This window comes from Moschus berezovskii, chromosome 14 (genome assembly GCF_049115385.1).
Source record: "Moschus berezovskii isolate FMDL1 chromosome 14, NW_MosBer_1.0, whole genome shotgun sequence".
In the NCBI taxonomy this organism is placed as follows: domain Eukaryota; kingdom Metazoa; phylum Chordata; class Mammalia; order Artiodactyla; family Moschidae; genus Moschus; species Moschus berezovskii.
This window is the reverse complement of record NC_142473.1, coordinates 53,689,655-53,706,467: the sequence shown is the minus strand read 5'-3', so window position 1 is coordinate 53,706,467 and position 16,813 is coordinate 53,689,655. Positions and strand designations below refer to the sequence as shown.

At 39.2% G+C, this 16,813-nt stretch overlaps 2 protein-coding genes across 2 annotated transcripts; one reads left to right on the top strand and one right to left on the bottom strand.

Moving 5' to 3' along the window:
• Nucleotides 1-5,098: 5,098 nt before the first annotated feature.
• On the top strand, nucleotides 5,099-6,136 carry LOC129553974 (olfactory receptor 51T1). The gene has a single exon (XM_055422640.2). It carries the CDS (start codon nucleotides 5,099-5,101, stop codon nucleotides 6,134-6,136), a length of 1,038 nt encoding a protein of 345 aa, XP_055278615.2.
• Nucleotides 6,137-13,011: 6,875 nt separating this feature from the next.
• LOC129553973 (olfactory receptor 51A7-like) lies at nucleotides 13,012-13,962 on the bottom strand. The gene has a single exon (XM_055422639.2). It carries the CDS (start codon nucleotides 13,945-13,947, stop codon nucleotides 13,012-13,014), a length of 936 nt encoding a protein of 311 aa, XP_055278614.1. The 5' UTR covers nucleotides 13,948-13,962.
• Between the last annotated feature and the right edge of the window lie 2,851 nt (nucleotides 13,963-16,813).

Below are 16,813 nucleotides of genomic sequence, written 5' to 3'. Positions count from 1 at the left end.
TATACATTGGGATAGGTATCTCCATCTTTGCCCAGTGCATCTGGCTATGATAAAATGAGACATGGTTGGAAAAATGCTTCAAGAAGGATAAAAAATCAAGGATTATTAGATATGCTGCACACATGCTAAGTCGCTTCAGGTGTGTCTGACTCTTAGGGACCCTGTGGACTGCAGCCCACCATGCTCCACTGTCCGGGGAATTGTCCAGGCAAGAAGTGGGCTGCCAAGCCCTCCTCCAGGGCATCTTCCTGACCCATGGATCAAACCCATGTCTCTTCAGTCTCCTACATTGGCAGGTGGGTTCTTTACCACTAGCACCACCTGGGAAGCCCATTAGATATGGTAAGAATTATTAATTTACTGCCTACTATGTGAAAGTGAAAGCGAAGTTGCTCAGTCTTATCCGACTCTTTGTGACCCCATGGGCTGTAGCCTACCAGGCTGCTCTGTCCATGAGAATCTCCAGGCAAGAGTACTGGAGTGGGTTGCCATTTAGAGACAGATTCTTGTCAAAATGAGGCTAAAATGAGCTATAAGAATGGAGTTGAGAATCAAGCAATATAGAATGGATAGATCTAGAACCATGTATTACAATCACATTTTCTGAAATATCAGTGGAAGCGGTTGACCAGAGAAGGCAGTATAGCATATTGTTTAAGATTAACAGCTTTAGAGTAAGATAGACACGGGTGAATACCAGTTTTGTAACTAGCTAATTTTTACAGTTATTCAAAACCTCTTTGAGTTTCAATTTCCTCAACTGTGGAATAATGGAAAATAATACTTAACCCATAAGCAAGATAATAAATAAATACAACAATGTGTTTCAAGGGTTAGTGTTATTTTTGGCAAGTGTTATGACCTCATCAAATGCTAGTTTAATTATGCTTAGAAGGGTAGGTAGGCTGCAGATGTGATTCAGTTAATAAGATGGCTTCTTAGAAAGGGATCCTGAGTAAGAGGAGGAACATAGGAATGACAAGAAGGACAACAAGATTTGTTAGAAAGAGCACATATTGGAGCTGGGAACATAGGGATGACTCTCTCTGCACTCTCCTGAGCCTGCTCTGACATCAGGGAGCATCCTGGGCTAAGAATCTGTAGCCGAAGGCAGGGTGAAGAGGAATGGTTGCAGTTTTCTGACCCAGGCAGGCAGATTTTGAAGACACCCATTACTGTCAGCCCCCAGGGCCAGGGCTTTGCTTACAGCCCCTGATATATGGGATTTGCTTGGGCCTGGGAGCAGGGTTGGAAGCGTGTCAGGGAGATGTATCTGAGCTGTTGGAGAGGAACATAGTCTTATGGGCGCCATAACTCTTGATCCAACCAGTTCGTTCACCAGCCCTCTGTTGCCTGGTGACTCTACTAATCTTCCTCTAAAGCGCCCACTCTTGGGAGCTGGCTCAGTCCCTGCTCGGTGGTGGGATTGAAGAGAAGTTGGTGCCATTTCCTGATGACTTGAGCAGGTAAGGAGAATGCATTAGTGGGTAGGAACAGAAGGGAAGGGATTAAAAAGTGAGAAATGCTAGGAGAAAGAGGGAAAGAGAAGATCAATGAAGTTACGGAAACTATAAATAAGGTAGGATCAATAAACAGAGGGGTGTGATGGAGCCTTGAAGAAATTGAGACAGGGAAATGAAGGACATGAGAGAATGGGAGGAAGGAAGAGAAAAAGGGATAGAACTCATAACTCTCTGCCTGTGGTCAAGATCATTTAGAAATTAGTCAACAATAATTACCGATTTATGTTATTCCATATCCTCCTTTATGTAGCTAGCACTAAGAGAAGAAAATCAGGCATTTCCAAACCTTTAAGAAACTCACACTCAAAGCAGAAAAAGGAGATGGTGCTTGCATATGTAACTTACCGATCGATATTAACCAGACCTCATTATTGAGTCAAATGTAAGATCCAACCATAAAGTGGTACAGAGAAGTGGAGGCAAAGTTTCAGGTTAATATGGCCTGGATCTGTCACGACAGGGTTCCAGATTGTGGAGAGAATAGATTTCAGTGTTGAGAAATGAATAGAAGAAGGTGGGGATTGGTCTATACTTTACTGATGCCAGTAAGCAGTGATGCTGTCCTTTGGACCACTACATTATTTACTTGGGTGGATCTTTTCCAAGTCATTCAATCTTGCTTTCTGTATGTGAATTGATAGATGTTACCTTCTGCCTGACCAGTCAGGTGAACAACTGGTACTATAAAGCACTAGCCTAGTCTTCTGGTTAGTAGTTAGTACAGAGAAAATCTTGACAAAACTAGGCACTGAGTTTTGTCCTATAACTTGTTCCAGAGTGCATGGGCTTATGTGAGCTGGAGAGAAAACCTTCTCCTGCCTACATATCCCTATCCCATTGGAAACAATTTTTTCCAGTAGCATAATGAACTGAAATGAGTCTCCTTTCCTCCTAACCCCTCATATCATCCCATATTATTTTTTTGTCCTTTATGAGATACAGTTCAAATAAGAGAAGATAATTGGGATCTGATTTTTGTCATCTTTTGATTACATTCCCATTCTAAAACTCCCTACGTCCAGTAGCATATGGAGGTATACACGATACAAATATATGTGAAGATCCACGTATATTTTATGCAAACTGATCAACTCCACAAATATTCTTTAAATAAGCCATAAGGACATTGTTGTTTTACTTATTTCTCATCTCTATACTTCCTCTAAGTCACATACAAGTATATAATAGAAACTGTTCTTTCATTTTCAAGGAAGAATATCACAGTGTTCAACTGTTTAACTTCTCTCATAAGCCTGATTTCTCGAATGGTCTATGGTTTAATAAAAAATGGTTTAATGGATTTTGAAGTTAGTAAATTTGGCTTTGAATTTTGAATGTATATGTATAATTTTACCTTGTCAGTTTCATTTCCTTTCTCTAAAATAGAAGCATAAACATATCTATCAATTTTTGATATTATATAAAATTACATGTAAATTGGCTAACAATATAAAAGACTTTAATTCTTTTCCTTTTCTCTTAAATTACCCTCCTTCTTCTCCCAATCAATAAGAGGATTAATTACTCTCCTTATGCTCCCCATATATAAGGAAACAATTTGCCCTCAAAACTTCCAGTCTCAATTTGTATTTCTCTCATCTAGGCTTTATCTATCTCTCTGTTATCTATCTATCCACCTGTTAACACACCTAATGAAAATTAGTTTATCTGAACTCTTATCACCATGCTTTGTCTCTGGAGAAAACATAAAGATGAACACATATGTTTTATGTCCAGAGAGCCAGAATTTTAGAGGAAGGAAGAAAGTAATGTGATCAACCAATACACTATTAATGTAATAAAAAGCATATGTAAAGCACTGTTGAAAGACAGTCAATAGATTGAGCGACTTTATTGCAGAGAGATTCCAGGATGGTTATCACAGAAAAGGAATTCACTTTTAATATCTTTGTTATCAAATTGAAAAGAAGTTGTCACTAGTCTTCCTGTTTCTTTCTCTTTTATTCTCAATCAAGTATAATATAACAATACTAAATATTATAGCAGAAAAAGCAATTAATTTTTTTCTTTGGTGTAACAAGTAATTTTATCCATAACCATCCAGAGTAGACTGAAGGATGGGAAGAAAATAACCAGCAATCCCTCATTTTTCTTTATAAAACAACTGGAAGGATCTGCTATGCACAAATTCCTTGTATCTACTCTGTCACTGGTACAGAAAGCCTAGACTAGTGAAAAATAAGAGTAAGAAAATTATGATTGGCTATATCTACACAATGGTTAGGCTAGGCATATCATTCCTTTTTGTTGTTTTTCTTGATAACTAAATGTCCCAAGTGAAAAATTAAAATGAGCAATGACATTAGAGCTCACTGAAACAGTCCTAAATAGAATTGCAATGCTTGTCTTAAATATCAATTGCAGGTTCTGCCTCCCTCATGACATCATCTCTGTGGGTATGTGTGTGTGTGTGTGTGTGTGTGTGTGTGTGTGTGTGTGTTTGCAGCTATTATTCTATGGGCTTTCTAACTCAGTGAACTACCTGATATTCCAGTGTAAGATAGCACCTCATCCCGTCTGTCTCTGAGTGTCTCTCTTTAAGCTCTTGGTCCCTACTTCCTCTCCATTAATGCTTTTTAAAGTCATTCATCTCATTTTGCTGAGGGCCTCTCACATTTTTTTATATGAGTATTTTGTCTAGCCTTACCCACGATCCCTAGATTAGGATGCTTGAAATCATGTATTCTAGAATATTATTTGAAATTTTTACAGGATTATTAGGGCAATCTAGTCAGTGAGTTGCTTACAAGTAACATGGTAGAGACCTAAGCTTGGACAAAAGGAAGACAAGGTCTTGTTATTTCAGTAGACCAGGAAAAGGATACGGAGAAACAGAATTAGAGCACAAGATGATGTGGAGAAGACGAGAGAGGAATTAAGGAAGCTGTTCCGTTAAAGGAAAAGAAATAAAGAAGCTCTGATACCTAAAGGACATTTCTAATAGAGTCCACTAGGAGAGAATGGCTAATAATTCAGGTACAAGGGTATTTCTGGATATAAAATCCTAGCCCATCTTCCAGCAAGAACATTGTGAAGTATGCTTTCACAAGTGCCCTTAAGAAGTGCCCTTAAGCACTTCTCCATTATTTCTATAACAACTCATATAATTTGGAGACTTTTTTCCTTGAGTGCACCACGCAGCCTGTGGGATCTTAATGGAACCCATTGTTCCTGCAGCAGAAGCTCATAGTCTTAACTGCTGGACCACCAGAGAAGTCCCAGCTTGGAGATTTAATACTAAGAGCCAACAGTTGTGATCGCAGTTGTTGTTTTGTTTGTGTGTGTGCATGTGTGTGACATAAGTCTATAAGTATTTCCTACTTCAAGTCAGGGCTGGTCCGGGCAATAGGGTGGGATGAACCTAGAGAGATTGATGGTTTTCATTGGGAGATGGTAGAGAAAGAAAAATAGGGCCAGGTCTGATAAGAAAAATTTAAGATACTGTAGAATTATGTGATAGGTATCATAATTAAATTGGAGGTTTTGAATACAGAGATACATTGTGTAATTTGGGAAGAGTTTATAGAAGAGTTAGTGCTTGAAAAAGGATCAATATGACAAATACTATTATTGTATTCTCTTTTTTCAGGGCGTGTCCTCAACCCACCATGATGATTTTCAATAACACCACATCCTCCGCTTCAACCTTCCTCCTCACTGCATTCCCTGGGCTGGAACTCGCTCATGTCTGGATCTCCATCCCTGTCTGCTGTCTCTACATCATTGCTCTCTTGGGAAATAGTATGATCCTGTTTGTCATCTTGGTTGAGCAGCGTCTCCACAAGCCCATGTACTATTTCCTCTCCATGTTGTCAGCTGCTGATTTGTGTCTGACCATCACGACCCTCCCCACTGTGCTTGGGGTTCTCTGGTTTCATGCCCGGGAAATCAGCTTTAAAGCTTGCCTCATTCAGATGTTCTTTGTACATGCTTTCTCCTTCCTGGAGTCCTCAGTACTGGCAGTTATGGCTTTTGACCGCTTCATGGCTATCTGTAACCCACTGAAATATGCCACTGTCCTCAAAGACATGATGATCATGGTGATCGGACTAGTCATTTGCGTACGGCAACTAATTTTCATCTTTCTCATGCTTCTAGCCTTGAAGAGGGTATCTTTCCAGGAAAGAAAGGAGCTTTCCCATCCATTTTGTTACCATCCAGATATAATCAGAGATACATATTCCAACCCCTGGATCAACAGCTTTTTGGGCTTGTTTCTCCAGCTCTACATGACTGGTACTGACTTATTGTTCATTCTTGTCTCCTATGTCCTGATAATCCGTGCTGTCCTGAGCATTGTGGCCCCCAAGAAGCAAAAGAAAGCTCTCAACACTTGTGTGTGTCACATCTGTGCTGTCACTATTTTCTATGTGCCGATGATCAGCCTGTCCTTTACACATCGCCTCCTTAGCTCTACTCCGAGGGTGATCTGTAGCATTTTGGCCAATGTTTATTTGCTCCTACCACCTGTACTGAACCCTATCATTTACAGCTTGAAGACCAGGACGATCCGCCAGGCTATGCTCCAGCTGCTTCACACTAAACGTTCATGGAGCCGTAATGTGAGGGGTCTTAGAGGATCGTGGGACTGAAGTGGAGAAATTGTCAGTCCATAAAGTATATTTAAGTAGGAGAGGGATTTATATTCATGTCATCCTCAGGCAGGCACTGCAGTTACTAAGACAATTTCAGTTAAATTTAAGGAGTAGGAAGATGAGAATCCCCTAAATTTATCAAAGAGTTCAAACAAGCAAACAATAGTCAAAACCAAATTAATTGTGTATTAGTCCCCCAAACATTTGGGGCTTCCCTGGGAGCTCAGTTGGTAAAGAATCTGCCTGCAATGCGGGAGACCTAGGTTTGATCCCTGGGTTGGGAAGATCCCCTGGAGGAGGGCATGGTAACCCACTCCAGTATTCTTTCCTGGAGAATCCCCATGGACAGAGGAGCCTGGCAGGCCATAGTCCATGGGGTGGCAAAGAGTCAGACACGACTGAGCGACTAAGCACAGCACAGCACAGCTCTCAAACATTTAAAACCACTGTGTGGACTTCTATGCATATTAAAAGCACAGAAAGACTAAACACACACAGAGTGAAGTTATTTTAGTCCATCCAGGTAAACAGTCTACTTATCTGCTTAAAAATGATAATTCTTAGGACCAAAACAAATGACAATAATTTTATTTTTCATTCAGCTGAACAAAACCATTCATTTCTGTGGTCAAATTTCCCAGTGGGAATTGAAGATTTTTGCTTGAGCTGGTAAACAGAAGAGTTCCATGTGCGTGCAAAGGTTCATGCATAGAAATTTGTAATTTAAAACTGGGTAATTATTGTACACTGCTCTCATTTCCTAGATCACCTCCAGAGACCCCTGCCTCCTTCTGGATACATGCCCTGAACTTCTCTTTTTGTTTTTTCCCTTTACTACTTTTCCTCCTTAACAACAATGAAATGTTTCAAGTTCCGATTCGTTATATCTCCAACTAGTGCAATTCACAAAATCCCACATTGCCTTTACTATTTCCCCACTGCCGTGCAGTCTAATATCATTCTGATTCTGATTCTGTGCCCCGCTTCAGTGTCTACTGTGCCTCAAGACTAAAGCTTTTTTCTATTCGCCCTGGTTTCCTGAGTTGCTAATTTTCTCCCTAGCTGTTTGGCTACTTGACCTTTGTGTGTACTTATTACCATAGAATTGCACCGTGGATTTGATGCTTCTTAAAATGACATTTCTGGATTACCTCTATTAACAATACTTATTTTGAAAAAAAGTAACCTCAGTACAGGGTTGACAGGATATTGGGAGAATTCTCCTAACTTTTGTTTCACACAAAGGTTATGAAATTTTAATTCCACTCAGAAATTCATGTGTAAGCTCAATGGGCCAAACAGATACCCTGATCTAAGCCACTCATCTCCTCCCTCTCAGCCAGCTTCCTATTTCCAGCAGACAGGGAGTTGTTGTTTAATCTCTAAGTTGTGTCTGACTCTTTGTGGCTCCATGGACTGCAACATGCCTGGCTCCTCTGTACTCTACTGTCTCTCAGAGTTCACTCGAATTCAAGTCCGTTGATTCAGTAATGTTATCTATACATCTCATCCTCTGCCATCCCCTTCTCCATTTACCTTCATTTCCCCCCAGCATCAGGGTCTTTTTCAATGAGTCAGTTCTTTGCATCAGGTGGCCAAAGTACTGTAACTTTATGGATCACAGCATTGTTGTGGTGATGGGCTTGCATAACTCAATGAAGTTATGAGCCAGGCTGTGCAGACCCATTCAAGATGGATGGGTCATAGTGAAGAGTTCTGACAAAATGTGGCCCACTGGAGAAGGAAATAGCAACCCACTTGGTATTCTTGCCTGGAAAACCAGACAGGGAGCCCCACTCCCGAATTCTGGTATGTTTGCCTCAGCTTTCTGTTCAGCTCAAGCTCTGACAACCCTGTGACTCTGCTTTGCCCAAACCCCAACACGCTTTTCTCTAACCATAAGCAATGAAATCTATGCACTGTTTATAGTGAATATTATTTGTATGATTTCCTTTTTATACAAAATATGCCTGGGGTAGATTCAAGTTTCTAACACCATAGTTCTGTGTCCTTGGAAAAGCTAACTGCTCAAAGCTTTAAATTCGTAATTCCCTTAACAGGGGGGAACTCATAAAATCTACCATCCTATGCTCTTGCAAAAATTAATGGAGTTAATGCAGGTAAATATTTAGCCCAAAGTTTGGTACCTGATAAATGGTGAACGTTGCATATATTATTATCTTCTAAATTGTAATGATTTACAAGCCATTCAAATATCAAAGAATACATTTGAATCAGTTCTAATGAGGTGGATAAAACTGGAGCCTATTATACAGAGTGAAGTAAGCCAGAAAGAAAAACACCAATACAGTATACTAACGCATATATATGGGATTTAGAAAGATGCAAATGATAACCCTGTATACGAGACAGCAAAAGAGACACAGATGTATAGAACAGTCTTTGGAACTCTGTGGGAGAGGGTGAGGGTGGGATGATTTGGGAGAATGGCATTGAAACACTTATGTTGTCATATGTGAAACGAATCACTAGTTCAGGGTCGATGCATGTTATAGGATACTCGGGGCTGGCGTGCGGGGATGACCCAGAGGGAGGATAAAGGGAGGAGGGAGGAGGGAGGGGGGTTCTGGGGGGGGAACTTATGAAAACCCAGGGCGAATTCATGTCAATATATGGCAAAACCAACCAATATAATATTGTAAAATAATTTGCCTCCAATAAAAAATAAATTAACTACTTAAAAAAAATATCTACTTGCTTTTCACTTTTCCTTTCAGGTTTTACTTTTTTTTTTAAAATTTCTTTAGAAAATTGTTTTCCCATTCAGAGGTTAATTTATTTACTTATATTAAAGTAGATTTAAAAGTTAGCTTTGAACATACTTCTTCATTTATCTTTTTTTTGTGTGCGATTAAAGATCACAAACACGTGTAGTTTAAATATGTGATAACTTTTTCTACCATAATTATTTGAATAGTCAGCTTATTTCAATATTTTTCTGATAGTCCTTAATTACATATTAAGTTTTCATATCATGTATGGTATATTGAAGTGTGTTTTTTATAGTTCCTTGTTTTTCCCATTGATTCATTGACCAAACTACACAGAATTTATTTTTTTTTTGTAGTTAATTTATTTTTTATTGGAGGCAAATTATTTTACAATATTATATTGGTTGGTTTTGCCATACATTGATATGAATTTGCCCCGGGTTTACATAAGTTCCCACTCCTGAACCCCCCTCCCACCTCCCTCCTCCCTTTATCCTCCCTCTGGGTCATCCCCGCATGCCAGCCCCGAGCATCCTATAACACAAACTACACAGAATTTATAGCAGAGTAATGGTTGTTCTTATTATGAAGAGCTTTGTTACAATTTTTATTTATTATTATCATACTCTTCAGTTTAATCTTATAAATCTATTTTTGGAATTATTGGGTAAATTTCTAAATATGCTACTGGGAGCTTGATTGAAAATGCATTAAACCTGTATGGTAATTGAGGAAAAGTGACAAACTGAAACCTATTTAGTCTTCTGATCAAGAAACATTAATTGACATCTTATGACTTGAGTTATTGTAAAGATTTGAATTTCTGAGTTGAGGGTAAACACTAAAAAGAGAATAAGTGCTCTTTCTCATGTTTTTCATGACAATATATTTGCTCTTTCTTGTGGTTAAACAGAACATTAACTGTTTTTTAGGGCAGCTCTTTAACCTACAATGTATAGTTACTCCTTAATGATTTTGGCAATAGGTTTTCTGTCATTCCAGATATTCTCTATGCCTGAAGTTTATCATCATATTCTGAATTGTTAAAAGTTTTTCCTGCTGTTGTTCAGCAATAAAATGTGTTGAGTTGAGAGTTGAGAAATGTGTCAGACTACTATTCAGATGTCATTTCCATACACCATACAAGTGCTGGAGATATGCCAATCAGTGTGAGGTGTGCAGCTATTTTAAAGAAATAAATTACGAGAAAGAGAGGCAGACATGTGAACTAATAAACATAACATAATCGGAAACTGTTAGGGTCCTCAGAGCATTTAGTAGGACAAACTGGGAAGATGTACAAAAGTTTGTCCTTCATTTTCCTAAAGAAGCTATAGACATCGAGACAACATCAGTTGTTGAACAAGAACTCCACTAACTCAAGAATTTCACCAATTCACCTGGGGACATCAAATCTATAGTAATATTTAGCCATCTGAGAACAACTTCTTCAAAATGCTTTTTGGGAACATCAATAATATTAATTATTTGTGATTTTGACTCAGGAAGCAAAACATTGAAATTTATTAATAGCAATTTTCTCTCACTGCACAGTACGAATTAAGTGTTGGTTAGCTTATTCTAAATTTTATGCTTTCTATCTTTGTCCCCAACTAAACACTCATGAGTAAAACATGAACAAAAACCAAATAACATAATTTATAGCAAATAATTTGAGGTCACCAATCATTCCTAGTTGGCTATTTACCTTTTCAAAAGTGGAACTATATATGCATGAATATTATTTTATATTCCTTAATATATGTCTGTCATTTTTACTGTTAGCTCAAAATTGTTTCTAGCATTCTTAGTGTAACTGAACATGCCAAATACTAAATACCAAAATACCAAGTATCTAAAAACATTAAAATCATTATTTTAGAACATATATTTTAAGGCATTTAAGGATATCAGTGCTTTGAAAATTACTGTGCTACTATTAATAGCTTTCCTATTTCTTACTAATAGCAGAACTGCCCCTCTGTCTTCTTTGAGTAAATATGGCTTTTTGGAACCCTGTTGTAAGTTAAGAGGAAAAGAAAAGCAAACCTGCTCTGTCTTAAAGAATATTATGAGTTTAGTGTCAGTTCAAGGCTGCATGCATGCTCAACTGTGTCTGACTCTCTGTGACCCCATAGATTATAGTCAGCCAGGCTCCTCTGTCAATGGGATTTCCCAGGAAAGAATACAGGGGTGAGTTGACATTTCCTCCGATCTTCCTGACCCAGGAATCAAACCCATGTCTCCTGCGTCACCTGCATTGGCAGGCAGATTCTTTACCACTGAACCACTTTGTGTCTATTTGATGGTGAAGAATATGTACACCCGGGGCAGATTCATGTCAATGTATGGCAAAACCAATATAATAATGTAAAGTAATTAGTCCCCAATTAAAAAAAGTAAATTTTAAAAAAATTAAAAATAATAATAATAAAGAGAATAGAGCAAAGCAACATCACTAATTATTAGAGAAATGTAAATCAAAACTAAACTACAATGAGGTATCACCTCACACTGGTCAGAATGGCCATCATCAAAAAATCTACAGACAATGAAAGGGTAGAGAGAAAACGGAATCCTCTTACACTGTTAGTGGGAATGTAAATTGGTGGAGTCACTATGGAGACAGTATGGAAGTTCCTTAAAAAACTAAAATATAGTTACCATGCTTGCATGCCTGCTATGTAGCTTCAGTCGTGTCTGACTCTGTGAGACCCTATGTAATGTAGCCCACCAGGCTCCATGGGATTCTCCAGGCAAGAATACTGGAGTGGATTGCCATGCCCTCCAGAAGGGGATCTTCTCGACCCAGGAATTGATAGTTACCATATGTTCCAGCAATACCACTCCTTGGCATATATCCAGAGAAAATGCCAACTCAAAGAGATACATGCACCCCCAATGTTCATAACAGCACTATTTACAATAGCCAAGACATGGGAGCAACCTAAATGTCCATAGACAGGTGAAAGCATAAAGAAGGTGTGGTATATTTATACAGAGAGATATTACTCAGCCACAAGAATGAGTGAACTAATGCAATTTGCAGTGACGAATGGACCTGGAGATTCTCGTACTAAGTGAAGTAAGCCAGACAGAGAAAGACAAGTTTCATATGATATCACTTGTATGTGTAATCTAGAAAAAGATACAAATGAACTTATTTACAAAACAAAAACAGACTCACAGACTTAGAAGACAAAGTTAGTTATCAAAGGGGAAAGGTGGTGAGGATAAATAAATTAGAAATTAAAATACACACTACTATATATAAGAGAGATAATTAATAATGACCTACTATATAGCATGAAGAACACTACTCCATATTCTGTATTAACCGAAATGGGAAAAGTATCTGAAAAAGAATATGTAACTGAATCACTTGGCTGTGTACCTGAAACTAACACCACATTGTAAATCAACTCTGAAAAGTGAAAGTCACCCAGTCGTGTTTGACACTTTGCGACCCCATGGACTATAGTCCATGGAATTCTCCAGGCCAGAATACTGGAGTGGGTAGCCTTTCCTTTCTCCATGGGATCTTCCCAACCCAGGGATCAAACCCAGGTCTCCCACATTGCAGGCAGATTCTTTACCAGCTGAGCCACAGGGAAGCCCAAATTAACTATAACCCAATGTAAAATTAAAAAAAAATCAAGAGCAAAAGGAGAAAATATATAAGCAATTCATATTTGAAAGGAGACTTTTTAAAATAGGAAATCAAGAATTTAAACTGAGTCCCCACCGCGATTACATGTCTGAAGGCTGCAGGAAAGAAAATGAGTAACTGGTTTGGAGTTATGTCTTTAGCCTCCAGCTCCTCTGATATTCATTCTCTATAAGGGAAAACAATCTCTACTTCCATTTTTACATCCTTGTGTTGTAAACACTGTGACTAAAATTCCACATCCATGTAATGATTCATGATTTAAATTACATTACAAAACTATCCCATACAAACCTATCAATGCCCATGTAAGTCCTAAGCTCACACACCTCAATGCCCAGACCATATGTATTCCTACTGATTACAATCACGATTAGGAAAGATAAGGATGACCCATCCATAATACTTTGCTTAGAAAGGTATTGTTTTATTCTCTGAACCTGGCTGACCCTGCCTCACTTTTCCCCATACCTTTATTTTAGACCAAATTTCCCCAGAACCTTCTCACGAATCTGCCGTGTCTTCACACAGTAGACAATGGGATTCATCAGAGGTGGCACTAGCAAGAAAATGTCAGCAATGAGGATCATGGCCACTGGGGACTTGAGCTTGCCAAAGCGGTGCATGGAAGCCAAAGCTATGATGGGCACGTAGAAGATGAGCACAGCACAGATGTGGGAGACACAGGTGTTGAGGGCCTTGAGCCGCTCCTTGTGGGATCCAATTCCCATCACAGTCTTCAGGATGAATACATAGAACACAGCAATGAACACACTGTCTGTCATCACACAGAGAGCAACAAAGAAGCCATAGAAAAAGTTGACTGTGTTGTCAGAGCAGGCAAGCTTCATGACATCTTGATGGAGACAGTAAGAGTGAGAAAGTAGGCTCTTCCTACAATAGGTCAACCTTCTGAGAGTGAAAGGAAATGGGAGCACTAAGAGCATGCTTTTAATGAGAAATGCCAGACCCATCTTGGCCACTCTGGCATTGGGGAGGATGGAGCTGTATCTCAGAGGATTGCAGATGGCCAAAAAGCGATCAAAAGACATGACCAGGAGCATTGAGGACTCCAGATCTGTGAATCCATGGATAAAGAATTCTTGAGCAAAGCAGGCATTTGGGGAAATTCCTGTAGCGTTGAGAGCAAAGATCCGCAGCATAGTGGGGAGGGATGAGAGGGACAGTCCCAGGTCAGAGACAGCCAACATGGAAAGGAAATAGTACATGGGTGCATGGAGTGAGGGCTCTGTCCCAATCACAAAGAGGATGGTGCAATTGCCAAGGATGGCCACCAGGTACATGAGGCAGATGGGGATGGAGATCCATATGTGAACATGCTCCAGTCCCGGGATTCCAATCAGGAAGAAGGTGGTGATCTCCACCTTAGAGGAATTGAGAGTGTGCATGATAAATTGCTTCGGAAGTATTTATTTCCAGATCTGAAATGGCACTTTCAGCATAGGTCTGCTATGCACTTGTACTTTCTTTCAGCACTTGTGTCTGAGACATAAACAGAGAAGACACAGTTTTGAAAGACTTCTCATAATAGACTAAAGGAGTAAAAGAATGAAGTATTTCTTCCAAACAGACTATTGATAATATGGTCAGATGATACTGACAAGGAGAACCATGTATGTCACACTTTCCCATCAGGTCCTGAGAAAAAAAGTACCCACATAAAGATATGTTCTGCAAATAAACTCCCCCTTTACTGTTAGGTTTTGCCCCTTCCCACCTATAATCTAATTAAACAGTTTATACACTCAGGCTGAACTATAGGGTAGCACTTTCTGCTTGATCCAAAATGAGCCTAGAATTAAGAAGAAAAGAAGAAGAAACTGCAAAAAATAGATTTTAGTAAAGCAATTAGTAAGTGGTTTCTCCAATTTCAAGAAATGTTTGCTCCAAATACTTTTCAAGACCAGGCTTCTAAAGCTGATTTCACTTACAAGCTCTCTGTAGAGTTTGCTACCACTGTTGGTAGCACAATCCACCAAGTAGAAACAGCTGTGACATTGTCAAGGTACAAAAATCAATACTTGCTCAGTCAGATCAAGAGATGAAGATGAGAGATGGCTCTTAACAAGCTGAAAGAGGGAAAAAAAGGAATAAGTATGTTAAAGAGAGAGATTTAAAAAAGAAAACATCAGAAACTATTACTCTGTGCTAAACATTGTATTAGACAATTTTTACACATAGTTTCACTTTCAAAATATTTGTTCCATTTTTATGTGAACTTGAAAATAAATATTTATCTGTGTGGCCTCATGCACTTACTGATGAACAGAAGATAGTCAAATAGAATTACTTTGAAGATAAGAGATAGCTGGCAAAGTCCTGATCAGTCTGAAATATGATGACACTAGTTATAGTATTGTATATCAATACAATAGTAATAGTAATAACAATAGTAATAGTAACTACTAACAATAGTTACTATCAAACGGGCCCAGTGCATTTGTTTCTCAAGTGCAGTGACTCATGTGGAGAAATTACTCAAGAATTTCAAGTAAATTCATTGCTTTGAGAGAAAGTCCTTCATGTTACTGCTAAAAGGAATTAAAATTCAGGGATACTATCTCTAAGACTAATGATATCTCAGGCTCTTTATATACATTTTACTTAATTCTCAGAGAAACATTGTGAGGCAAGTACTGCTGTTATCTCTGTTTTACAAATTAAAAAAGAAAGAAATAGCTAATCATGGATAGGTATGCATATATGTGCGGCATACTCAGTCACGTCCAACTCTTTGTGACCCCATGGACTGTAAGCCAACAGGCTCCTCTGTCCATGGAATTTTACAGGCAAGAATAGAGGAGTGGGTTGCCTTTTCCTACTCCATAATATCTTCCTGACCCAGGAATCGAACCTGCATCTCTTGTGTCCCCTGCATTGGCAGGTGGATTCTTCACCACTGCACCATCTGGGAAGCCCCAATCACGGATGGAACCAGAATTCAAACCCAGGTGTGTCTTATTCTCTGACTGAATACAAAGGACTGTCTTAGACTGCACCTTACAGTACTTTCCTTGCAGTCACATGCAAATTGCCTGGAGTAGCGAGATTGTTTTCAGGCCCCTCTTCCAATTGACTTGAGGCCTTAATATCCTCTCACCTGCCCTTTCTTCCAAGACTAAATGAAGTCCTCTCCTCTGATTTGAATCTAGTGACTAAGATCTGTCATCCATGGCCTGACTTCTGTACCCGTGTCTACCTTCCTATTCTTTGCTTCAGTTCATTTCAGTTCAGTTCACTTCAGTCGCTCAGTCGTGTCCGACTCTCCGCGACCCCATGAATCACAGCACGCCAGGCCTCCCCGTCCATCACCCACTCGCGGAGTTCACTCAAACTCATGTCCACAGAGTGATGCCATCCAGCCATATCATTCTCTGTCGTCCCCTTCTCCTCACGCACCCCAACTTTTCCCAGCATCAGAGTCTTTTGCAGTGAGTCAACTCGTCGCATGAGGTGGCCAAAGTATTGCAGTTTCAGCTTTAGCATCAGTCCTTGCAATGAACACCCAGGATGATCTCCTTTAGAATGGACTGGTTGGATCTCCTTGCAGTCCAAGGGACTCTCAAGAGTCTTCTCCAGCACCATAGTTCAAAAGCATCAATTCTTAGGCGATCAGCTTTCTTCACAGTCCAACTCTCAATTCTTTGCTTAGACAAATACATTTACTCTTTCAGCTGATGAGTCTGCCTATTTCCCAGTCCCTATTTCACATAGAGTTCCAACTCTATCCAGTATTTTGTCTAACTGTGCATGAACAACTGGATGCTTTCTCAGACGAACCATAGAAAGGTGAATTGAACAGTGGCAAGGATGGCTAAAAGCATTTTAGTGCATTTTTACATTTTCATAGCTTCTTCTCCAAATTTCAGTTAAAAGTATCTTCTATCAGGTAAACATACCACCAAGAGAAGCTCCCCTACCCTCTTTCCCCCATTGCAATCTTTTTGTTTCTGTTTGTTTTCCTTTGAGCCCTTCCTATATCAAAAAGTCATCCTTATTCATCATCCTCTCTGAGATCCAGTTCATACAGTTTCAATGTTTCAGACATACCCATGATACAAAGCCATATTATAAGAAAATGGTATGTAAGGACATTTACATACTGCACTTACCATGTAACCACACAGTGAAACAGAAATGATTTTAGGCTAGAGGCTTCCCAGCCTCAGTGTACCACATCTGTTGACCAACCTTCATCTACAGATCACTCTTTGAGCTGTGTTTTGAGTTTTGTACTTATGGCACACCAATTCC

Bases quoted from the DNA above. Each gene is read 5' to 3' on its own strand.
- LOC129553973 (XM_055422639.2), bottom strand. From the start codon at position 13,947: ATGCACACTCTCAATTCCTCTAAGGTGGAGATCACCACCTTCTTCCTG.
- LOC129553974 (XM_055422640.2), top strand. From the start codon at position 5,099: ATGACAAATACTATTATTGTATTCTCTTTTTTCAGGGCGTGTCCTCAA.